At 42.9% G+C, this 25261-nt stretch overlaps 2 protein-coding genes across 7 annotated transcripts; both read left to right on the top strand.

Annotated features, from left to right (window-relative positions):
• On the top strand, positions 1 to 6766 carry pnpla2 (patatin-like phospholipase domain containing 2). The gene is made up of 9 exons (XM_035156451.2): positions 1 to 497; positions 1556 to 1788; positions 2326 to 2391; positions 3189 to 3398; positions 3582 to 3642; positions 4059 to 4250; positions 4553 to 4685; positions 4987 to 5118; positions 5453 to 6766. Exons 1-9 carry the CDS (start codon positions 311 to 313, stop codon positions 5766 to 5768), a joined length of 1530 nt encoding a protein of 509 aa, XP_035012342.1. The 5' UTR covers positions 1 to 310; the 3' UTR covers positions 5769 to 6766.
• A 1621-nt stretch (positions 6767 to 8387) lies between these two features.
• Positions 8388 to 24322, top strand: zmp:0000001167 (protein phosphatase 1 regulatory subunit 12A). Of its 6 annotated transcripts, none has more exons than XM_035156839.2 (25): positions 8389 to 8856; positions 13200 to 13330; positions 13563 to 13681; positions 14293 to 14449; positions 14603 to 14747; positions 14847 to 14921; positions 15034 to 15113; positions 16565 to 16746; positions 16889 to 16998; positions 17098 to 17295; positions 17408 to 17490; positions 17596 to 17685; positions 17857 to 17958; positions 18060 to 18161; positions 18269 to 18359; positions 18451 to 18591; positions 18682 to 18784; positions 18889 to 18992; positions 19124 to 19183; positions 19687 to 19709; positions 19818 to 19881; positions 19978 to 20082; positions 21375 to 21425; positions 21648 to 21698; positions 23036 to 24322. In XM_035156839.2, the coding sequence occupies exons 1-25, from the start codon at positions 8581 to 8583 to the stop codon at positions 23120 to 23122; spliced, it is 2730 nt and encodes a 909-aa protein (XP_035012730.1). In that variant the 5' UTR covers positions 8389 to 8580; the 3' UTR covers positions 23123 to 24322. The 6 variants fall into 6 exon arrangements, with proteins under 6 accessions (XP_035012731.1, XP_035012730.1, XP_035012729.1 ...); XM_035156838.2 differs by having other exon boundaries at positions 16541 to 16746; positions 17101 to 17295; XM_035156837.2 differs by having other exon boundaries at positions 16541 to 16746.
• Positions 24323 to 25261: the final 939 nt, after the last annotated feature.

The raw sequence follows: 25261 nt of genomic DNA, 5'->3' as shown, positions 1-25261 counted from the left end.
CCTCCCAATGCTCAAAACAAGGAGGTAAAACAACAACAACGCCCCCGTGTTCCACTGAGTTTCTATTAAACGAGCTGAGGACAAGTGTAATGAAGACATTTGACAACGAGCTTTATCCTCCGCAGTGTTTTTAAATGATGTGGAAAAAAACACGCTAGCAGGACAAACTTCTGAGGAGGAACCAGCAACAGAGAGCGACCCGCTGTTGTCTCTGAGATCACTTGTAGCTCTTCGGTGGTGACCACATGTGAGTGAACTTTGCCCCAGTTACCAACGACCTCACTCGACACTGCCGCGGACGGTCGCCGGTATGTTTCCGCTAGACTCCCCGTGGAACATCTCCTTCGCCGGTTGCGGCTTCCTCGGGATCTACCACGTCGGGGTGGCCAGCTGTCTGCTGGAGCAGGCCCCGTTCCTGGTGCTGAACGCCCGGCACATCTACGGAGCCTCGGCTGGAGCCCTCACCGCCACCGCTCTGGTCACCGGAGTGTGTCTCGGTAGGTTTGGTTTGGGAAAGTCATGTCAGGCTATTGGGGGGGATAAACAAGGTCACATGTGGTCCTGAAGGCCTCTCTGTATTAACTAGTTATTGAGGAAGTACTTTGATTACACAGAAATTGTAAACATACTGTGTGTTATCAGTAAAGTGTACTCAATGTACAGCTTTTTACAAGAACAGGAATATTTCCATAGTTGCATTAACACAGTCGCTGCACTTTAATGTTGTAGCTTTATTTCTATGAGATCAATTTAAATGTGTTATATTCTGTTCAGTAATTTGATCTCGGTCAAATTTAATAAACAGAGAAAATATTCTGTATGGTCATTTGCACTGAAACTAGTACCTGCAGCGACAGATAATAATATAAGATCATTTTAGAATAGAAATCTTGATTGTAAATTTGGAAAATTGTCTTTGGCTACATAGGAGATGAAATGGGTTAAAGGGCACATCACAGAGACAGTTCATTCAATTATAGATACAGATGAGTGCAATAAGTGCAATAACATTAGGCAGTGGTAGTAAACATTTTTTTAAAAAGTGCAATATTCCAATCTTGGATATTATTCTATTACATACACCACTGTCAAAGACCAATATCATTACCAAAATCATTTCCAAATTAACATGGCATGCCAACTAAGCCCTCTTTAGTTCAGTGGTGCTCTTCTTATAGAAAAGCTTTCTTAAATATTGCCATACAATGGAGAAAAGGTTTAAGTAAACATGGATCATATCCTATGGATTGATCTGTAAAAAATAATAATTGTAGGCTGCTCTGTAAATAATACATTTTATAAATGTTTCCATATTTAGTTGAAGACAATACTTACTATGAAATACACTACACTCAAGCTACAATTCCTGCTTTTAGATTGTACTTAATGTGTATTTTCAGAAACACTTTGGTTCATCCACATGTCCGTCTGGATGAACAAAGTTTTACCTTTCACCTATATCTAATCTTTATCTAATCATGTGCAATCACATGTTACTTTCGACCTCCATGGAGTTCTCAACCGTCTCATAGACTTTCATTTCCTGTTTTCACAGGAGAGGCTGGCGCGAGCATCATCGATGTTGCCAAAGAGGCAAGAAAGCGATTCCTCGGACCTATGCATCCCTCCTTTAATCTGGTGAAGATTATGCGTCTCATGCTGCGCCGCACTCTGCCAGATGATTGTCACCATCTGGCCAACGGGCGGTTAGGAATCTCCCTCACCCGAGTGGCAGATGGAGAAAATGTCCTGGTGTCTCATTACAACAACAAGGAGGAGGTGATACAGGTGCGTGCTATGTCTTATTGTTTTTCGCACCGCTTTGCAGAAGAAGTGGTCGACATATATAATATATAGGTATTGATTTTTTTTTTTACCTCAACACTACTAATGTGACAGTATCTTGGGGCTGCTTTCAGATTCCAATTGTGTACAAGAACATTTTGAGAAAAGATTATTAGTAACGTTGATATGATGAGTGAAAACAGTTGGTAGATTATCAAGCAGAAAAGCCATATTGTCTGGTTTCAGCCTCTCAAATGTGACATTTTCACTGTTCTCACTGTTCTCTGATCATTTTTAGACTGTGTAATTGGTTTCTTACTTAAAAGAGAAAATAAATGACGATATCAAATATACTGAATAATGTTAAATGTCGTTTTGACGTATCATTCAAACATCATTTACAGTGTAATTGTTTTAGTTTTATTCCACAGTTCTGTTTAAAGGTGTGAGCCCAGTTCCAATAATGCATCCAAGAGCTGTTTCTTTTATCCGATTATTTTGTCTCTTCATGTTTTTTATATTTTCTTTTTTGTTTAACAGGCGTGTGTCTGCAGTGCCTACATTCCAGTGTATTGTGGCCTTATTCCTCCTACACTACAAGGCGTGGTGAGAAAATTCACTATTATTCAGCAGTTTTCACTTATTTTAGAGCTAATTGAAATAAATTACCTCAATGGTTTGCATTGGTTTTAAATGAAGAACTACTTATACAGTAGGTATTATTGTTGGAGAGGTGTAATGGCCAGTTGGCCTTCCTGCTTTGCTTTTCTCTCATTGTGTTTTGTTTTTGTTCCATCTGTTGCTTTTTTCCCCATCTGTAACGGCCCCCATCACCTCCCTCCCTTCCTCAAGAATGTGTTTGTTCTGAACGGCACGTGGGGAAACAATAATTATAAAATTCCTCTGGAGTTAGTGTTTGCCTGAGATCTCACACTAAAGAAGAAAGTCAAACTTGTATTCTTCACTGGACATGTTTTCCAGCGCAGAGGTTTTCTGGGTAATGTCATTGAGCAATACTACTAGTAATACTCCCGCCCTCCCTCTGTGGCCTTTGTGATGGGTTTTAAAAGCACACATGCGTGTCTACGCTGGGGACCACGTTGGCTCAGACTTTAAGGTTGTTCTGTCCTCTCCTCTACCATCGGTGCCTCAAATACAATAAAACTGATGTCACTCTGGTCTTATCTGTTGACACCCACAGCTAGCCTCCTCTGGGTTTAAAAGTTCAGCAGCTTCACTGAAAACAAACATTTGTCACTATGCAGGCGATGATGCCACTGCAATAATTTCTGGTGATGACAGCTCTCCAGTTGAACATCCTCCTATTTTATTAATTCTGTAGCTTTCGTGCAATTAACATCTATCCAGTTTATTCTGACGATTATTTATCTGCTATCATTCAGCGGTATGTTGACGGAGGAATCTCGGATAACCTGCCTCAGTACGAGCTGAAGAACACCATCACCGTGTCCCCGTTCTCCGGAGAGAGCGACATCTGCCCCAGGGACACATCGACCAACATACACGAGCTGCGATTCACCAACACGAGCATCCAGTTCACCCTCACCAACCTCTACAGAGTCTCCAGAGCACTTTTCCCTCCAGACCCAATAGTAGGTCTCACACACACACACACACACACACACACACACACACACACACACACACACACACACACACACACACACACACACACACACACAGACAGAAAAATTGATTTGCACAGTTGAACTGGAGCAAACTCAGTCGACTCCTTTGACCCATGAAAGATGCATTATTGTCTGTTTTGACTGCAGGTTATGAAGACCATGTGTAAACAGGGATACAAAGATGCTCTGGACTTTTTAAAGAGGAATGGTAAGAATCTGTGATTTCTTTTTCTTCTTCTCTTTTCTTCTCCAATGCTGTTTTTGTTTAAAACCTGGTCAGTACCAACGACCCGAAATGATCTTTTGTCAACTGGCCAGAAAATATTAGTACTGCACACACAGTAGATTACACTGATAGGCTATTGGAACATGATAACCTATCACTTGTGTTTCCTGTGAACCCATTTCACCATATCAATCCATTACTTTTACGTTTCATTAGGCTTGTGTTACTCATGTTGATTTGTTTCTTTTTTCCTTTATTTTATTTTTTTCAGTATTAAGCTCATAAACAGCATGTAATAGCAAACTAAGATTTGTTATTAGTTGTTTAAGTTGCTGGCTAATTAGATGTAATCTCACCAGTAATCACAGGTTAATAAGAACTTGCTTTTTTTTTTTAAGGATTGCTGAATTTTAATGGACCTCTCAGAGACAGACCCCTGCTCGCTAATGGAGAGGAGCACAAGCATTTTGATAAGGAGAAGGAGGCGGAAGATGAAAAGCCACATTTAGAGGAAAAAGTAGTGATGCTTCATTCAAGTTCCTCAGTCGAGGAGCATATCATCGAGCACCTTCCACCAGCTCTGCACAAAGGTAAAACCATGACAGAGCTTCATTTAACTGAAACTGTTTCAGTGCTACTGCTTTCAGTTTTGTTTATTCACTTGCTATATCCATTAGTAAGAAAAAAAGTGTATTTTCGTTTAGAAAACTGTATTTGTGTATTTGATGTATCCATGACCTGGAAATAGTGTATTTGCAATAAAAAAAAAAAAGCACACTGTATTTATTTCATATGTTGCATTGTCCCCTGTCATGAATAGTTTAGTAAGAAGCTGGTTACCTCTGTGACTAGTTGTAGTAACCACTGGACTCCTCTTTTCTTTTCTCTGTAGCTCTTGTTGAGGCCTGTATTGAGAGGAGGAGCCTGGTGCAGTCGCTTAGCAACCTGCTTCCTATGAGGATGGCCTCAGCCATGATGCTCCCCTACACTCTCCCTCTGGAGTCTGCTGTGTCCTTGACTCTCAGGTACTGAAGGACTTAATTACACCTGGTTCCAATCCCAGATTACATATTTGACATGCACTCAGAATAATACTACGGGCTCTTCTTAGAGAAATGTGGCCTCACACTTTTGGAAACTGCTGTGCATGTGTAGTTGTGTCAGGCAAAAGCCATTGCACTGTTTTTATAGACGTTTTCTTACAGATTAGTGAAGCTTACTACCCTGTAGCAGTTGTTGTATTTGCTGTAAACTCATTGAAATGGCACAAATTACTGTACAGGCCTTCTGTGCCTACTGAATAACAGCTGCATTTCCCATGTGTAGACTTCTGGAGTGGCTGCCAGATGTGCAGGAAGATGTGGGATGGATTCGCGAGCAGATATTAAAACTCCTGCAGCATGTTCTTCGCCAGGCCTCCAAAAGCATTTCCCAGCATGTGTTTTTAGAGATGAAATGGTATGAGCATTTTAATCATAATTATCGTGACCACATTTATAATGGATACCAGTATTGTCACAGTATGTCCAGAAAAAATATTCAGAAAGCACACACAGAAGTCATGTTATTATTATCTTCTGTCCCCATGCATAACATACTTCAATATAAAGAAGATTTACAATGACATAAGTACAGAGGATTAGTTGTTGTTTGACAGCAAAATGAGCTGAAATTTACCATAAAGAGAAACTACCGATTAATTATAATAATCATAATAGTAAATATTTACTGCCTTTCACCTTGTTCAGCCTTTACTCATTCACATCTCTGCATGTTGGTAAATTTACTCCAGGTTTTCATGTCAACTGGAGCTGCACCACTGCCAGTCGCTTCCGTCCCAGTTCAGCTCCACCAGCCTGTTTCCCACCTGGGTGAATGGGAGAAGCGCTTCAGTCCAGGATATCATCATGCGTCTCGACCAGTACAAGACTCAGCTTACTGGAGTTCTGTCTACGAACATGGACCTGCAAGGCTCAATGACAAATGGACCGACGTCACCAGCTACAAGCTCTTCATCCCTCCTCTCCACAGAAGGCCTCACAATGCACAGAGTTTGTCTAAATATTCCAACTGCTGCCGACACTGGAGACGCCATCAGCCGCTGCTAGGCTTCTCCCGCAGATGCTACTGCTCTGAGATTCAGTCGGACTGATTCTACGTCCAGAAACATTTAAAAAATAATTTAAATCCAATTTCAATATCCGGTTACACCCTGATGTTTAGATACGTTTAAGCTATGGTAGTAATTAACCATATTTACACTGTGTATACAGTATTTTAAGTCTTTAGCTACAATCAGGAAAGCTCTCAGACACAGCATGTCTGCAGGCATACACAAGTGCATTTAAACGTACCACATTCACCCAGACAGTCATGTACAAACTTGAATTACAGGATGTTACAAACAAAACTGTGCACTTGAAGTAGCATGGTTAAAATAGTAGAGTGTGAATGTTTTGGGTGGAATGCAGTGAAACCAGTAGTTAAACAGAGCGTTTCTCTCTGGTGATGAATCTCTGCTACACAAGCAGTGAAGGAGGGAAACTCTGTTTGCCACAGATAGTTACTCCATTTATTATATGCACATGTCAATGCATTGTTCAGAGAAAAAAACACTATCTCTGTTTGTTGTTTGTTGTTTGTTTGAATGTCTAATATTTCTTTACACTTATTTATATGACAAACACAAAACTTATTTTATCTGTTTTCTCTAGAAACTTGTTTCTATCATCTTGATTTACTTTGTTTTCAATTTAAATCTGCATTTATGGATTTTCTTTTTTTAATGTGAACATTGATTTTGATGTTGCTACAAATTCTTCAACATGTGAATTGTGATTATTCAGTCAAAAGAATCAGTTAAATCTGAGTTGCACTTTCTTATTCAAGGTCACTTTATGACGTCACTAAAGTTCTAGGTAATAACCTAGCTGTGGTCAAATACTTGTCTTGTATGTTAGGAGAAATTACAACTGTATGATCAAGCCCCAACTTGTGCCTTAAATTTCAATTAAACAAATGCCAAGTGAATTTAATATGTTGTCAAAATGTTGCAGGGAACCATTTTATTGTGATCGTGAAATAAACTGGCACTGTTTAACAGTAACTGCAGCTTTTTTCATTGCAGTAGATTCTCAGAGATCAGTTACACAACAGTGATACTCACATTACCCAGAAAACCAGTAACTTGTACAGAAAAGTGCACACAGCACAGATAACAGGACACAGCAGTAATCAAACAGTGGATCAGGGACCTGGAGGTGTTCTTGGGAGGTGTCCAGCTGATCCCATCCAAATGACAAATATCCACTGTTGATTGCTGACGTGAGGATGAAGGACAAATAATGCAGCTCTCATACTGAAGGTTCGCGGTTTGACGTCAGCTGGAAAGGTAAAATAGGTCGAAGGTAACAAGGCAGCAAGTGTGGAGTCTAAATATCACCAAGTCAGGCGAAATAAAAATAAGTTTGTAATTAATGGAACTATGACATGCCTCAAAACTGTATTTTATTTTGTTGTCATAGTCAAAAAAAATCTCTGTTAAAAAATTATGAGCTGTGATGATAAAACCAAGAAAGATTGTTGATGCATATTCTACAAAACCTATAAACAAATGTTAGAACTATTTCTTCTGTTTTAGATTTAAGTTTTTATTTAGCCTAATTTTAGACCCCATCTATCGCCCCCCTGTGTCATGTCGCATGTTCTTCTCCAGGCCTTTAGAAGTTCTTGTCTCACAAACAAATCTATTAACTTAATGGATTTAACCTGGGGCCATAATTACAAGATTAGATTAATTAGAGACAAAGCAGTAAACAGTTGTCGTACTGTCCTGTCAACAGCAGAGATACACCAGGGGATTCCCCTCCTATCATAACAAAACTCATCCCATCAGCTGTGTAAAAGCTGTTTATCAATATGTCTTTGGCAAAAACAGACATTTCCTGGAAATAAACAAGTCAGCCACAAAGACAAAATATTATGTGTTGTTGAAGTGGATTTTTAATTCACAGAGATTTGTAAAGTACAACACAGTACGTAACAATGCCTTTTAGGGATGTCAGGGAAATACCATTGCTCTGCCTCTGGAGTGTGAATGAACAACCAATGTCCATTATTTGTTTGATTCATTCTAATGTTTTACTGGCCCTTTTCTGGCCTTCGACTCAAAAACTACTTTAAAATATTAAGTATTTGGATCCTAAATGGGTGCATGATGTGTAGTATGAAGTAATAAAAAAGGTATTTATTCTGCACTCTTATTTTTGGGTTGTTTGGATTTAGTTTTGTCCAATTTTGTTAATTAACATTGTAGCTTAGTTTATCAATGGTATTTGCAATATCTATTACCAGCTGCTTTAATATATATATAGTATGTGATATATAATGTAATTTGCATATAAATATAATGTGACGATGTCCCTCCCATATTTTAAGAACAATGGAAAAACCTATTAAAATGTACTGTACCATAAAGTATTGATAAAGGACCTTCTAAGTTTTATGACTAAGTATTGTAAGCGTAGGTTATATGATTATATATGATATCTATAATTACATGTTGAAAGGGTTATTTATCTTATTTAGGCTACGTAGGTTCATTCTTTTATTTGCTCCTTGTTTGTTTTGCTTTGTTGTTATCGGTTGTTCATTTGTTCGAGTGTGTTGCTTGTGACCCAGATTCAAGGAAAGAGAAGAAAAGAAAGAGCTTTCCTCTGGTGGACACATTTCCGAGGAGCACCTAAAGGCAGCATGTGGCTGCCACTCAGTCAGAAGTTCGTCCTGAAGTTCACGGCTTCAGCTCCACAGAGTCTCCACCAGGCGGCGCAGTCCGGGGGAGGAGAGGCTCAATCCAAACCCTCCACTCCGCTTCTGCTCCTCGTACCATGAGCTGAATGTGTCCGGGACAGACCAGGGAAGATGGCGGCCACTGACCATTCCCGGTCCGAAGCTGCCAAACAGCGTCGGCAGGATCAGCTGCAGCGATGGCTGGGCTCGGACACGGATCGGACGGGACCCGAGACCCGGGAGATCCCGAGCGGCTCCGGGACGCGGCGCACGAAAGTCCGGTTCGCGCAGGGAGCCGTGTTTATGGCCGCCTGCTCCGCCGGCGACCAGGAGGAGGTAGCGGCGCTGCTCCGGCAGGGAGCCGACATCAACCACGCCAACATCGACGGGCTGACAGCGCTGCATCAAGTAGGAAGTTAAACAATACTCCAGCTACTAACAACTAGTTCTATTAATCAACTAACCAACCAGCCAACTAACTAACTAACCAGCCCAAGTGTTAACCGCGGAGCTGCTGCTAACCGTCGCTTGACTAGCGGCGGAGCTTTATCCGTTAATGAGCCTCAGAAGCGTTAACGCAGTTTACGTTGGTCTAAACATTCCCGTTGTTTTTAACGTAGCGGCCTCTGCAGTCAATAAAATAAAACTTTATTTAAAGTTCGCAGCAGCAGCAGCAGCAGCAGCAGTGTTTGTGGCCTGTGTGGAGGAGGCTCAGCTCGGTTAGGAGCCTGTTGGTCGGTTAGATCATCTGCTCTGTGGAGTTACCTTCTTTCTGTAGCGTAGCAGGGACACAGCAGTAAACTGGAGTCGTTTTGAGTCTCAGGCAGGTTAGTGACAGACCGTCTCTGCTGGGCTCTCCAAACACTGGACCAGGGGATTCAGGGAGGTTTAAAATATCTGATCAATGAATTCAGGGAGGTTATAATTATCTGATCAATCAATTCAGGGAGGTTATAATTATCTGATCGGTGAATTCAGGGAGATTTAAAATATCTGATTGGTGAATTCAGGGAGGTTATAAATATCTGATCAATCAATTCAGGGAGGTTGTAATTATCTGATCGGTGAATTCAGGGAGATTTAAAATATCTGATCAATGAATTCAGGGAGGTTGTAATTATCTGATCGGTGAATTCAGGGAGATTTAAAATATCTGATCAATGAATTCAGGGAGGTTATAATTATCTGATCGGTGAACTCAGGGAGGTTGTAAATATGTGATCAATTAATTCATGGAGGTTAAAACATCTGATCAAAGAATTCAGGGAGGTGTCTAACATCTGATCAAAGGATTCAGGGAGGTTTTAACATCTCAATGGATTTAGGGAGGTTTTAACACTTTTTTTTACACATTTCTCAAGGAGGAAGCATGTACAGAGCCTGTTGATTTATAAACCACCACCATCAACAGGCCAGCTGCATGTTCTTTTAACCTTCAGTTTTTTTATATTGCAGTTTATGCCCCAAATAGGCTGCACTGCCTCCTCCAGTGCATGTTCCAGCCTTAATGCAGCTCCCTCCCTCCCCTCCACTGAAGTCATAACACAGCCGAGCAGTCTGGACAGCATCACTGTCACACGAGCCCCTCGGTGATGCACTATTTCCTCTGCTTTTATGATGCTGTGTGTCATAAACACGACGATGCCCCTTTCGCGTCGCGTCGAACTCACTGCTGATGGCATTTCACTTTTGGCATCTGAGCACACGCTTGTCAACATGGATGACAAAAAAGATGGTTGTTGTGCTTTTATTTATTTTTTTAAATCCGCCCACTGGAGCTGAATGGTTGCTCAGCAGGCCCGTGTGTGTGTGTGTGTGTGTGTGTGTGTGTGTGTGTGTGTGTGTGTGTGTGTGTGTGTGTGTGTGTGTGTGTGTGTGTGTGTGTGTGTGTGTGTGTGTGTGTGTGTGTGTGTCTCTCTCTCTCTCTCTCTCTCTCGGTGATGTCATCTGAGGTGCTTTCCTCTCAATTTCAGCCAAAATGTGTGTGTGTTGAAGTCGCTTTCCCCCCATGACCAGGTCAGATGAGCACATTCTCACCCAGACGTTGGTCATGTGCGGACGTTGGGTTACGTGGGACCCTCTTCTGGTCGATCCACGTGCTGGAGCGTCACCCAGTGTGGTCCCTCTCTCCTGCCCTCCATCCCTCTCTCCCCTGTTGCTCGCCGGTCGCCTGGCAACCAGAATTAAATATAGGCCCACACTCTCCAAACTTTCCATCCCCTGCATCCAAAGCCTTTTTGTCTTCTCCGCCACTCATTCTCTCTCCTTGCCCCCTCCCCCTCCACCTTCTCCTCCTCCTCTTCTTCCTCTTCTTCTCCTCCTCGCTGTCTCTCTCTTTCTCCTTCCCTTTGCCAATTCCCCAATGGAGGGGACTTTAGGGATTTCGGATGAAGAAATGGAAAACATTCCTCAAACAGCGCTAGCTGCTGTTGTCAAAGGCCACTTCCACAATGAGTCACTTGATGACCCAGTGAAGGAGTCTGCTGGGAGGCTGTATGTGCACCCTTTAAACGTGCAGGGGTGCAAGAAATGCCCTCTGTTCATTCATTCATTCAGCTCGAAGCGGCCACTTGTTTCATAGGGGCTCTCCCCCCCCTCTGATGAGAGTGAAGCCTGCTTTTGACTTGGCTCCGGCCCCGTACTACGAGCCTCATCTCAGGGTCTTACAAGGACCATATTTTAGTTTAGTTTTTTTCCGACCACACTCCCTGACTAATTATCTCATATTACGGAGGAGGGAGGAGCCTCGTAGCGGCTTTGAGATAAGTTGATTTAGCCCAAAAGCAAAGCCTCTTATGTGGCTGAAGACGGCCTGATGCACACGGTTCTGTGTGAAGTACAGACACTTGCTGCTGTGACATCCTGCACAGTAGCTGCAATAATAATACACGGCAGGAAAGTGTGCTATGTATGAGAGTGTATTCTGCTTCTGAGCAGGTTTTGTCTCATCAGCTGAAAGTGATGGAATCTGACATTAACTTGTTGTGAAGGTTTTGTTGCATGTAAGAGAAAATACATGAAGCGAAGCAGGAAAATAAGGATACATTAAAGTCTGCTTGAATTCCCCAATAAAATAAATAGTAAGCTTGCATTCACAAGCACAGATTAAGCCTTTGCTTTGCATATCAGTGACAGACACTATTGTTTTTATTGTTAATCCTCAATTGGCTGTTTTCTATCTGGTTTTGATCTGTTGCTGTGCATTGTAATGTCCTCTTCAGTATTTTCAGTCGTGTCAGTGATATACAGCTGTAGGGATGGTACTGTCCATTTCAGTCCAGACTGAATGCCGTGTTCACACATCGACTTCTCCTGGATTTCTATGGACCTTATACTAGGAGGTCAGGCGGATAATGTCCGTGTCTCACTGGGACATTTGCGTTCACACATGCACGTCCTCCAGAGAAAATACGGAGGATCTGCGGAGTCCAGTGCATGTCTGAAAGCAGCTTAAGTGTTGAATGGCTGTGAAAGGATGAATCCAATTGACTCTGGTGATCTGCTGACTTATTTAGCGCCACAATGACATTCGCATTTGTGACGGTTTGAATGTTGTTTCTGAACATTGCTAAAGACGTTTTATTATAATAACTGTGAGCCTGTTGTCACTTTATTGTTATCATTTGGCTCAAAGTACAGTACAGCCCCTTGGATGACAGTTTTTATCTATAATCGATGCTTAAAATCCTATTTTATTAAAACGAGTTGAAACCTAAATGTCGTTAGTGCTATAATGTTAATGTAAATAATGTAACTAGCTATTTTCATCATTGATTATTGTTTTGCAATTTATAAAACAAAAGTGAGCAATATTCTCTGTTTAGTTTCACATATGTGAGGATTTGCTGCTCATTTCCTGTTTTGTGTTAATTCCATCTACAGTTTCAAAACCAAACATACAGTATAACAATTTTTAACCTCTAGACCTTACTATGTAAAGTGCCTTGAGATAATGTATATTATGATTTGGCGCTATACAAATACAATTTAATTGAAAATACAAACTAATACACATACACAAAATAAACAAAATCTAAAAAAAAAAAAAAATCACGAAGGAAAGATTTTGGCATTACCTTGAATTTACGACACAGCTGTTCCACTTTTTTTCTTTTTAAAGAAAAAAGAAACAAATCATTTGATAAATTACAAAAAATATCCAGAAATTTATTTGCTTCTGGTTTTGAATGAGTTACTTGTGCACCCTGTAAAACCCTAATTTTTGTCCACACAAGTGAAACAACCTCTGACCATCTAAGGAGTGTTTTTTCTCATAAATCATAGCTGAAATTAGCAGCATCTCATAATATAGGACCTTGAGGTTCTCATGGGATTCATCTTGGGACTCGTTTTGCATCACGTTGGGATCTTTGCAGGAGCAGCCTCAGGAAACGCAGCTAAATGGATTCGCTATTCACTCACGCCACAAAATGACTGTTTTGGAAAGTACTTGAGGGCCTTGAGCAGCCCACTTAACAGAACGTCATTATAACAAGTAGACACAGTAGTCATTGTTTCAGCCGCCAGTGCTTTAGTTGACTTTCGTAAATTTTGGAAGTGTCCTGAGTTTTGTCTTTCACAACAAACCAAAGGGGGTCAAAGACCCTCCTGACTGTAACTGTAACTGGACCAGGGAGTGACTGAAGTGTGCAGCCTGGCTTCTGTCTTTAAACATGTGCAGTGGGGATTCTTATAATAAACAGCAAACACTTGTAGAGCGATCCCTCACGTGGCTGTGTGTCCTCTGGCAGGCCTGCATTGATGAAAATGCTGAGATGGTGCAGTTTCTGGTGGAGAGCGGGAGTGAAGTCAACAGAGGGGACAACGAGGGCTGGACTCCTCTGCACGCTGCAGCGTCCTGCGGCTTCATTCAGATCACCAAGTGAGTGTTGACCATGGCCCCACTGACACGTCACTGTTGTTATGATTGTGAACAACCGTGACGTCAACTTATGTGTGTGTGTGTTCATCTTTAGTGGGTTCTGGGAGCCTGGGAAAGTTTTTACTGACTACTCTGACTTTTCTCAATCTTTTGGACTCACTGTATGTTTAAACTGATTACTGGTTTTACTGCTGCAATCTAAACTCTTCACTCGATGTTTTCCCTTGTGAAGGTACCTGATAGAGCATGGCGCTCAAGTCGGGGCGGTGAACAGTGAAGGAGAGCTTCCTCTGGACGTGGCCACAGAAGACGCCATGGAGAGACTTCTTAAAGGTGAAATCAAAAAACAAGGTAAGGAATAGTTACACTTTCAGGTAAAGGGTTCCCAGTTATATGACTACTAATATAATAATAATACAAATATAAACTACAATATATGACAAAACTAATGCTTGTGTGAGAATTTTACCACAGTCAAGGCTATATTATGTGCAGTATATAATCATAATTGCGTAAACATAATTGTTAAAATGATCAGATTTGCTTTATATTTTATATCATTATACATTTAATATCTTTTGGTTTTGGAAATCAAGAGAGCTCAGGCTACATGGAACAAAAATCTGGAGATGAACGTCTCTAAAACCTTCTCATTTATGTAAAGTCCCAAAACTTTATTTTACATTTTTGTCCTTTGTTAACGATCAGTCACTTTAATAACCAGCCTCGCTCTCAACAGATGAAAGTAAAGAAATGAGGATGTAGTGACAATTTGTACCAAATGCTCATGTTTTTATCACTGTCAGAAGCACAGTTAGCTGACGTCTAAGTGCAACTGGAATCACAGAGGATGTATAAAATAAACATGTATGCTGAATAGTTTTTCCCTCTCTTGTTAGAAGCGAATGATTTTCAGTATTCAAACTCTGAGGTGCATCTATGTGTTCATATGTGCGTCACAGAGATAGACGTGGACAAGGCCCGGAAGGAAGAGGAGAGGATCATGCTCCAGGACGCCATGGCAGTGCTGGCAGGAGGAGGTACTCTCACACCTCACCCTAACACCAAGGCAACTGCTCTGCACGTCGCTGCCGCCAAAGGCTACATCGAAGTCCTGAAGTGAGCACCAGTCCACACAAACACAGACACATGTCGTCAATGATTGGCTTGTTGCCTTCTGTCTGATCTTTTACTCATAACCTTGATCCTCATTCTGTCCCATGTTGGGTGTTTCTCTCGTTCTTTCTTCCCCCTCTTCCTCACCTGGCTCAGGGTGCTGTTGCAGTGCCCGGTGGACGTGGACAGCACGGACATTGACAGCTGGACGCCCCTGCATGCTGCCGCTCACTGGGGGCAGGAGGAGGTGTGCACCCTGCTCGCTGACCACATGTGTGATATGGGTGCCGTCAACAACGTGGTGAGCATCAGACAAACAACCCTTTCCCTGGCATCAAGCCTGTGATCGAAACCTTTACTTGTGCCACGACTTATAAATCTGCTGTGAATGTCCTTGTAGGGCCAAACACCTCTAGATGTTGCAGATGAGAAGCTCGTGGACACTCTGGAGGAGCTACAGAAGAAACAGAACGCCGTGAGTCTGCCTTCACACAACCATCTCACTCCGTTAGATAAACCTGATATGATTGATAGTGTTAGAGCAGCGAATGTTCTCTTTGTTTATGTGTGTTTATATTCCTCTTCAGTTACGCAGTGAGAAAGAGAAACAGACTCCTGTTATTGAGACCAACCCACCAATCTCCATGGTACCAGGTCGTGCGCGCAGGTCAGTGCCAGTGTGTTGGGGGGGTGTGTGTGTGTGCGTGTGCGTGTGTGTTTATATGTGTGTGTGTGGGCACACGCTACGCTGTACCTCAGCTGAATCCCAGCAATCCCAGTACCAGTAATGTGCATGCAGTCATGATGTTAACAGTCCCAATTATCCTGTGAACCACCATACTTCTATCCACTGTCGTTGACCTGGATAGATGTAGCAGTCAGTAACACTGACACATACTGTGTCCCATTTTCATACTAAAAACTAACTGTACAGACAACATAAAAAATGAAGAATATTTAAGATAAATCCCACATACATGCCAAAATCAGCATGGTTTCCTGATATGAAGCAAAGATAAATACTTGCAGGTTAGATAATCTTATAAGAGCATCTCTACTGTCACAAAGCAGAGCAATAAAAGTAAAATATAAAGTCATGAAAGAGAAATTATTGTATTTTATATTATTATTACTCTTATATCATTTAATATGTTTTAGATATATTTTGTTCTAAATCCACTAATTATGCTTAAATTAACGATACAAGAATGTTTTTTTTTCCTCATCCAAATTAAATAATTAATTAAATACAAATGGCACACACTCATAGAAATCAGTCAGTCTAAATATGCCAGATTTTTCTTCATTAAGACCCATGAATGATTCCCTGGGACATCTGTGAAAATGTCCCAAAACACCTTATCTTTCAGTGTTAAGAAAGGGAAGACCTTGGGTCATGCCCTAACCCGCCACAAAATTTCATGGAAATCAATTTTGTAGTTTTTGTATAATCCTGCTAATAAACAAACACAGACAAAAAGGGCGGTGGTACAAAGCCGTCCTGCTCCGTAATTTGAAATAGTAGCCACAATGGCCAGTATACCCAGATACAATGGTAATTTGTTTCCCAAAATGTATTATACACACACCAATTTTAACAAGGATATGTGTATACAATTTGTCCAAATAAGGTTTCAATGTGCAGATAAAGCTGTTTAAGGCCAGTTCAAGGTTCACTATACTCCCATAATGCAACTCTGATTTTGTGTGTAAAAAAAAAAAAAGAGGAAAAAACATACTAGTATTGTACAGAAACACAGTATATAAGTATTATGGAATTGGGACACAGTAATTGTTGCTGTCTGTGTGGGTGCTGTGCTGCTGTTTGATCCCTGTGGGCTTGTGTGAGGTTTCCATCACCACATGTGAAGAAAAGATCTAAAACAAGTGATTTAGTCGAAACCTGTTGTGTGAAGTGATGGAACAGCAGTTCTACGTGTGACATCACAGCCCACTGGTGTGTTGATTGGCGCATGCTTGCTCTAATTGGCTGCATGTGGAATGAGTGACCTCACTGATCAGCTCCCTGCATGCCACCTGTGTTCCACCCCCCTCCCCCCCTCCCTCCCCCCCACCTTGGCCCCGCCCCTGCAGGACTTCTATCTCTCGTATGAGCAGCAAGGAGAAAATCTGTCTCCATGAGCGGGAGAAGCACCCACCCCCTGCCCTGCAGAGCAGCCCGGCCGAGGATGAGGAGGAGGAAGGCCAGGTGGGACAGGGTCAGCCTCAGAGCCAGGCCAAAGCCTCCAGCAGCTCCAGCTCGGAGGAGGAGAGCGAATCTGAGAGCGATGCTGAGTCGGGTGAGAGACGCTGCTGCTTCCACTTTAACAGAAATCGGTGGTGTTGATCCTGATCAATTCCAGAGAGAAGTGTATTTAAGAACTATTGTGTTGTATGATTCTGAAAGGAAGTGGCTGAATGCTGACATTTGATTCTTTGCAGAAAAAGCGAAAAACAGAGAGATCATAAACAACTTGAACAACAAACGCAACACCACCAGCCTGCTCCCTACCTCCATGTCAACGAGCACTGCTACAAGCCAAGTGAAAAAGGTCACATGAAGAGAAATTTTCCAAACAACATCAAATGTCTGTTTTTAGCTGCGTGATGCGATTGAATAACAGAGGTGGTGGCTTTTACTGGCTGTGTAGCAGGAGCCAAGCAAACCCACAACCACTGAGGCCCCGGTCTCCTGGAGAACGTCTCTGAGGAAGGCCGGCAGCTCCGTGACTCTTGGCACGGCCGGACTGGCTGACTCCGGCCCGGACCCCAGCAGACCTCCAGCGTCGGTCCTGGGCATGACCCGCTCTGCATCCAGCCCCCGCCTCAGCTCCGAGCCTGACCCCAAGGTACACGCCACCGCAGCATGACGCATGAATCCAGTATGACAGACCAAAAAGTACTTATTTTTCACTGGGTCACATAAATAACTCATGAACTGGTCTCACCCCTTGATGTCAGGAGCCAAGGCTCGCCAGGGTCCCGCCCATTCCCACGCGGAGACTCTTCAGCATTCCCGACAGCAGCCCTGACAACTCCAACAGGTGGGGTTGTGCTCTCGTGTGCTTTTGCACTCGTGAAACCAGAATCAGTTGTTTTCTGCTGCCTACAGTATGTGCCCTTGTCACCCATGTCTCTCTCTCTCTCAGTTGGCTAAGCCGTAGCTCCTCTTACACCCGACGCCTTCATAGTCAAACAGGAAATGATCTCACTAGTTCCACCCCCTATTTGCTTCACAGGTCAGTCACGCTGCCCACCGCTTGTCTTGTATTTGTTTTGCATGATTGTTTTTGCCATCACAGCTTTTTACAGCCCCCCCCCCCCAGCGAATACTAATTGTGTGTATGTGAACGGGTTGTTGTTGTGAAAGAAATGTTTTTGTTTCCAAACGGGTTTTGTCTTGTTTCCAGCTCATCTTATGGAAAGAGACTGGATGACCCCACCTTGACCTCAGCAAGCATAGGAACAAGCTCCTCTGGACTCAGCCGTCTTAATAGTGTCTTGGCGCAGAGGTAAATTGGTTGTCTTCTCTTCACTGTGTTCAAGTTTGTCTGGAACATTTTTCCCACTTCCCTAAAAGATCTGATAGCCAGCTCTTATCTCTCTCCTGTAGACTTCCTCAGGAACAGGCAGAGAAGAAGGATCAGTCCACCTTCACCACCTCCATCTCTCAGAGCACGACCACGGGCGAGCAGGAGACCAAGCAGAGGCGCAAGTTAGTGTCAGCTGTTGTCTTTGTGTGTTATTGCAGGGGTTGATGTTTTTAAATTGTGAGCCTGGTTGTGCTGCTTTGTGGCTTAAAGTTTGATTTGACTCGTGTAGATCTTATCTGACACCGGTGCGGGATGAAGAAGCAGAGGCGCAGAGGAAGGCTCGCTCCAGACACGCACGCCAGTCCCGCCGCTCGACTCAGGTACAAACTCCCGCTTGTGAGAGGAAGATGAGGAGGTGGTCACCTGGTGCTGTCTGTCAGTAACACAGAGTTACCTGTCTTTCATATGAAGGGGGTGACGCTGACAGATCTGCAGGAAGCGGAGAAGACGATGAAAACCAGCCAAACCAACCAGACCGACAACAAAGGGAGAGAAAAGAAGGAGGAGGAAGAGAAAGAGAAGGAAGCAAAAGCGAAGAAGGGAGAGGAAGGGGTGAGAGCCTTATTTTAGTTATAGTCCCATGTTGGCTGCTCTTATATAACGTCATGTGACATCACATAGCGGGGGATATTGTGTTTACAGGAAGTGAGCTGGAGGTCTCGTATTGCCAGCCTGCAGAAGTCGGACCTGCTGGGCCTCACGCAACCCGCTGGCACTCCACGGCCTCAGGCTTCTGACAGGAGAGGTATGTACCACCACTTCCCATGTTCCTAACTTAATGTGGAACTTGAAAGTTTGTTGAGATATTCAATTTGGAGTTTAACGACTGCTTGTCTGGCTTTGTTCCAGATGTTGAGGCCAACACAGGGGAGAGTGAGACTATGCGATGGGCCAGGGAGCGCAGGGAGAGGAGACAAGCTCGGGCCAGGAGGAAGGCCCAGAGGACCGGGGAGGTAAACACACACGACATCTTTTATATCTATATAAACTGATGCAGGATGGAGAACAGACCACTGCTAACAAGAAAAGACCAAGTCAGCAGTCATGAAACTTGTAACCGTGACTGCCTCTGTGTCGCCTGCAGAGTGATGACAATGATCCCAGTGGAGAGGAAGAGTTCTCGGGCAGTGGGCTGGATCCACAGGTATATATGTCTGTATGTGTGCATTGGTGTACATGTATTTACGTGTACTTATTTTTGTGTAGTGGTTTTGTGACCTCCTCAGGACCTTTTCCAGCATAAGTGTAACATAATATGTCAGGACCAGTAGACCTCATGGGGACCGTAAAACTTAATTTCTGAGGTCCTGGTTAAGACTTATTGGAAGATGTGAATTGTGGTTAGGTTAGGGTTAGGCATGAATTGGTTTTGGTTAAGTTTAGGGATAAGGTTTTGGATAAGCTGTCCACAATGAATGGAAGGCAATGCAATCTCCTAAGAAGGAAACATGTCAGACTAAAAAACTGTTAATTGTGTCTCCAATTGGGGGAAAAAAGCTGATTTGGGGTCAGTGGTAAGGTCAGGGTAAGTCTCCAGGAAATGAATGTATGCCTATGTAAAATGCTTAGAAATTACCTATAATTGTGTGTGTGTGTTTGTGGCCACTGTCACACTCAAGCCATAATTTGTTTATCTTCTGTTTACAGACAGACCAACACTTGAGTTCCAGGTATGACTCTAGACTTTGACCTGATTTACCATCGCCTCTGTCATTCTGTCAGCACAGTGTCGGTGATAGTAGCCGTATCTCTGAACTCTGCTCTCCTCGTCCACGCAGGTCGGTTGCATCCAGTAATGACCGCACCCAGGGAGGAGAATCTGAGACCAAGGATTTCAAAAAGGTCAGCAGGCAGGGCTGATAATGAAGTCACTGAAGTTGTTTCTCTCACATGTGCCAGTTATTTACTGCTATGTATGTGTGTGTGTTTGTGTGTCAGTTGTTCGAGGACGTCTCCAGAGAAAACAGCCAGCTCCAATCTCAGCTGCAGGACACTCAGAGGATTATCAGTCAGACTAGGTTGGACCTGGAAAAGGCCACACAGGTGACGACACGGACACGCTGAGTTGTCGTAGTAATCTTCTTCATGCAAAGACAAAAGGAAGAGTTTCAAAGTGGTAAAACCAGAAATCAACAGTCGTCATTTGTTTTTTTTGTCCACTTTCAGTTCATCTGGCTATCGCTTATCAGGCGATCTACCCAAACCCTACTGTCTTTATCACGTTCACTGTTTTTGAAGATGCACCTGTGCTCTCATCAACACACACTCAGGGGTTTTGCCTTACATGATCTGGTTTGACCATTAGCATATGGTGGCATTTTTTACGCCAATATTTGCAAACCTTAGCAAGTAACTTACATTACTGATCCATCCAGTTCAGTTATGCCATATTTAAGCAGGTCATTTACAGATTTCATATAAGTTTTTGTTCCAAAGTAAGAAAGAGAAGAAACATCGACCCTCAGAATGAGACATAACTCATTACATTAAACTATTCACTATATAGTGTTCAGCATTTTTAATTTATTTGTGCTGTCTACTGATAATGATTCCCTGTACAATCAGTGTTGCACATCTGAAAGCCAACAGCCACGATGCTGTGTGCAGGCAAATAAAAGGAGGCAGATTTAGACAGCTGCAGGATGAAGGGATGACCTGTGTCCAGTTTGTTCTTTTTTAGTAGAATTCCTTATATAGAGTTTTGTGAACACAGCCATGTTTTTTTTGTTTCCTGCCTGTCGCTTCGTTCCCGGTCAGATCACCTGCAGATGATGATGTCTCTAAAGCGGCTGACGCAAGACAGTTAAAAGAAAGACTTTGTATGTTCAGCAAGAAGAAATGACCTTTATTCTAGTAAATGAAAACCTTTATTAATATTTTTTAAAAAACACACACACACCAGGCTCAGGGATTTTTCCTCTACAGAACCATGTGTTCTGCTATGACCAGTGGTTAAAGTTAGCAAAGAAATAATACAGTGTATCTGATATTTGACTAACCTAATAAGTATTTACTGTTAGTGTTTAACCATGATCCTGTATTTGTGGACACAGTGGTAGATAAGCAGAAGAGGCATAGTCGCACTTAAATTAGAATCAGTAGAGTGCATACCTCCGCCAACAGCCCAACAGTTCGCTTAAATACAATCAAGCTGCAAAAGGTTCCACACACTCATAGATATCAGTTCCCCAAATGTGCCTGATTTTTATTTTCATCAAAATCCATAAATTATTTCCATAAATGATTATGTTGATGTCTTTTTGCACACAGCCCCTCTATTGATCTTAATAGTTGTAGCGGTGATAATAATATTACTTGTTTGTTGCGTCCAACAGAGACAGGAGCGCTTCACTGACTGCTCAGCCATGCTGGATCTGGAGAGAAAGGTAACACTTCTCTATCGATGTTGTTCCATGTTGTTGTTTTTCTCGTGGCTTCATCTGCCCTCACTACTGCCACCCCTGCTGTCTGTTGAGGCCACTCGAAACCACTTTCTCACCAGTTTTCACTCAACTTTTCTGGTCCCCCCCTCCTCCTCCTCTTCGCCACTTCCTGTCTGCCCCACCCTTCACCCCCACCCACCCCCCTTCACGTTTCCCTGGCATCAGGACCGGAGGATGTTGGAGCGGCGAATGGCAGAGCTGGAGGAGGAGTTAAAGGTGAGGAGATATATATTCACGCCCAATTTTCATCATGGCCACAGACACTTTGCATGCTCCTGCTTGATTAGCTTGGCTTTAGCTTGTGCGGTTCGGCATCATTTGTTTGTTTTTTAATGCAGTTACAGGTATAATTTATAGCTTTGATAATAATAATTACATTTAGGAGTGCAGACTCTTTGTATTGAGCCTACTGGTACACTGGTAAACAACTTAACAGGAGCAAAGGCCCCGTTCAGACCTGGTATTTTACATCCACCCTGAGAGATCTGATCATAAGTGGACGGGCCCAAGTTCGTCTGTTCACACCTGACATTAAAATGCTTCCTGGATGCGTCTCCTGTGAGCACTTGTGATCTGATCTCACTTCCCACGTACGTCAGCAAATACCAAATGGTTTTGTTTTTACCCAGTCTGAGTTTGCAGATTTTTCCGTTATCTGTGTGGGCGGGTCCAGGTATTACTCATGTTGTGGGGACCTACATGTGTTTACAGTCACATTATGGGGACTTGTCTTCTGTATGGGATTGAAAAGAAAGTCCTCAGTCAATTTTAAGGTGAAGACATGTTTTAATGTTAGGTTAAGGTTGGGTTAAGGTTAGAGTAAGAGTTCAGGTTAGGCAAGTAGTGATTATGGTTAAGGTCAGAGTACGTCTCCAGGAACTCAATGGAAAGTCCTGAAGTCATGGAGATGCGTGTGTTTGTGTGTGTCTGTGTCTTTCTGTCAGCTAGAGAGAGAGAGAGAGAGAGTGGAGTCAGGAGGATCTGGGTGAATCAAGGCCCTGTGCAGAGCTTTGCTATGAAAAAAGATTTTAACCACTTGAAAAAAACAGAACTCCATTATGTGGTGATCAGTGTTGATGTTCTGGCTACAAATCAATCAACGTATGGTCCCTGAGGAGCTTAAAAGTATATTTGATTCACTGTGACACTGCCGTGAGTCAGAGTCAATGTCAACTGAGTAGTTGTTTCTTCATATGTGGTGCAGGACGCATTTGTGTTCACACAGTGAAAAGATTGTGGCCACATGAGTCCCAGACCACCTCCCAATGAGGTCTGAGTGATCAGATCTCAGGAAGCAGTTTTGGGTTGCCTTCAGATCTGAACTTAGAGCTGTCTACTTGTGATCAGATCCCTCAGGACAGATGTAAATACCACGTCTGATATTTCTAATATTTCCAGTTAACACCCCAGTTTGTCTTGTCACCTGTCAAAACTCTGCTGTGAAGAACTATAATGTATAATCTTAGATTCGAAAACAAGCTATTAACCATATAATAAATTAGAATCTGGTTTTATATTTTGGATTTTGTTGTGATGTGAATTTTCCCCTCCAGGTTCTGGTGGACCTGAGAGCAGACAACCAGCGTCTTAAAGATGAAAATGGAGCACTGATTCGAGTCATCAGCAAACTCTCCAAATAGATGTGGGGAGAGTGTCTCAGAGAGAGCGAGAGAGAGAGAGAGAGAGACACATGAAGAGCAGGGAACCCCCTCCTTCCCCTTCCATCCATCCCTCCATCCCTCCCTCCCTCCTCTCACACATTCCTCCTCAGTGCCAAAGAGCGAGAGGGGGGAGAGAAGTAGCAGAATGTCCTTACGTATACGAGCAACCAAGACTTGACTTGGATTGTGATGCCTCTCTGTGAACAGCTGGAGCAGCTTCGGTGCCTTAGCGGCCTTTTGTCACAGGAAGACCGACGGCACAAAGGCTCCAGCAGGAGCAGTATGAGACTTGACGACGGCCGAAATGCCCACGGCTGGTGGAACACACACAAAACACAACATGTACTACAACTGTGCATCATGGGAACCCGAATGTGCACACACATTCCTATGCGTGCATCACATACTTCCTCAATGCACATTCCACTGAGCGCACAAGGCAGCTTGGGCCTTAAAGCTCCCACTTAGTATTTTTTTTGTGAACACACTCACACACTCACACATTTACCCCACTCACAGTCCAGATCTAACGTGTCGTCAGGCAGTGAAGGTGTCGGCGTGTTCTTTTAAACTCTGAAACACGTTACAGACTCTTTACGCTCGGCATCGTCATGACGACACGGGGGAAGTCCATGAAGCTCTGTTGGGTTGTTTTGTTTCCACATGCAAGTGTTTGAACCCACCTACCTCTCCACCTATGCACCTCCCCATATACATTTTTTATTTTTGTGACCACAGACACACTCCATGCTCTTAGGTCAGTCGACCGCAGCACTTTACTCTCCGCGAAGCAATAAAAGATCTGCGAGGCCTCGCTCGTCCTCGACGACTTCAGAGCAGCACCCTCTCACTCAGTTAAGTGGAGGGAGACGATACCCATAGCTGAAGGTCAAAGGTCATTGCACAATGATTTAGAAAATTGCTGTTCTGTCAAAGCCTATTATGCAATGAATGGTTTTATTGATTGCCATTGATAAATATATTATTTTCATAGTTTTTCATTGTCATTTCCTCTCTTGCAATGGAGCATAGAAATGTATATTACATGTGTATAAATATTAGTCCTGAATAATAATACCCTTTTTGAAGTAAAGTTCAATGTAGCCTTTTTTCACATGTTGGGTTTCTAATATATTAAATGGATGTCTGCACCCTAATAAAAAAAACAGTGTGTTTGTAGAGACTGCCTGGTTATTATCAAATTGAATCCTACTCCATCAGATTATTCATAAAAGGTATTAGTACACATAAATATAACAAGTTAGATCTGTACTCACTGTTCACTTGTGTGATCTCTGGTCACCTGGTTGTTGTTGTTTTTCTGCTCCATCTACACTTTGCTGTATCATCCCTGCATGAACTGTGTCAGTTACTGTGTTCTCTGGTAGCCAGATGTTCTACATCACGGGGGGGGGGGAACAGAACAGCTCCAGTGCTCCGATGCTCGCACACCAGCAGAGGAAACGGGGCAACACAAATGTATTTACAGTATGTTAGGACTGTAATGTTAATCTGCTGCTGCTCCCAGATGGACTGTACATCATGACTGATTTGACTAACATGAAAGAAATTTGCCATTACACATGCTGGATGAGTGTTGTGTAGGCGTGTGGCTGTAGGAGTTCTCTTCTCCATTTTGAACTTAAGTGGCGTTAACACCAGTCATCCATCTGTTTGTCTCATCTGAGACGTAGAGATGGACCACTGTCCTGCAGGGTAGAAGCACTGACAACAAGCTGAGCTCCTAATAAGGAAGGGCCGGCTGGCTGAGGCGCTCTCTCTGTAAATATCCCTCAGGTCTGAGAAAGACAGAGGAAGGGAGCTGGGGAGGAAGAGGGAAGCGGATGGATTGCAGCCTTATATGGACAAAGCACTGCTTTTCCCAAGGTTTGTGGCTCTGACCCCCGGCATGATGCCAGACGCTGCACAAACGGCTCCTCAGCACCACCAAGAGGTGCAACTCGTACAATGCTACAGCTGAAGAGACAAATCGGACTTCTCCATTGCAGCATTACAGTTTTTTTTTTTTCTTTTTGACAACTTTAGAATAACTTAAACCTCAGACAATACTCTAACTAAGGCTGGCTTACCAAAAGAAAATGGTGGGCAACTGCCTCA

This window comes from Hippoglossus stenolepis, chromosome 5 (genome assembly GCF_022539355.2).
Source record: "Hippoglossus stenolepis isolate QCI-W04-F060 chromosome 5, HSTE1.2, whole genome shotgun sequence".
Taxonomy (NCBI): Eukaryota; Metazoa; Chordata; class Actinopteri; order Pleuronectiformes; family Pleuronectidae; genus Hippoglossus; species Hippoglossus stenolepis.
This window is presented reverse-complemented; position numbering and strand designations above follow the sequence as displayed.

Excerpts from the sequence above, each read along its gene's own strand:
- pnpla2 (XM_035156451.2), top strand. The coding sequence starts at position 311 with ATGTTTCCGCTAGACTCCCCGTGGAACATCTCCTTCGCCGGTTGCGGC. Across the intron at positions 3,643-4,058 it reads GGACTTTTTAAAGAGGAATG|GATTGCTGAATTTTAATGGA; the intron begins GTAAGAATCTGT and ends TTTTTTTTTAAG. Across the intron at positions 4,686-4,986 it reads GCTGTGTCCTTGACTCTCAG|ACTTCTGGAGTGGCTGCCAG; the intron begins GTACTGAAGGAC and ends TCCCATGTGTAG.
- zmp:0000001167 (XM_035156837.2), top strand. The coding sequence starts at position 8,581 with ATGGCGGCCACTGACCATTCCCGGTCCGAAGCTGCCAAACAGCGTCGG. Across the intron at positions 14,922-15,033 it reads TACAGAAGAAACAGAACGCC|TTACGCAGTGAGAAAGAGAA; the intron begins GTGAGTCTGCCT and ends ATTCCTCTTCAG. Across the intron at positions 18,360-18,450 it reads AGTCCCGCCGCTCGACTCAG|GGGGTGACGCTGACAGATCT; the intron begins GTACAAACTCCC and ends TTTCATATGAAG.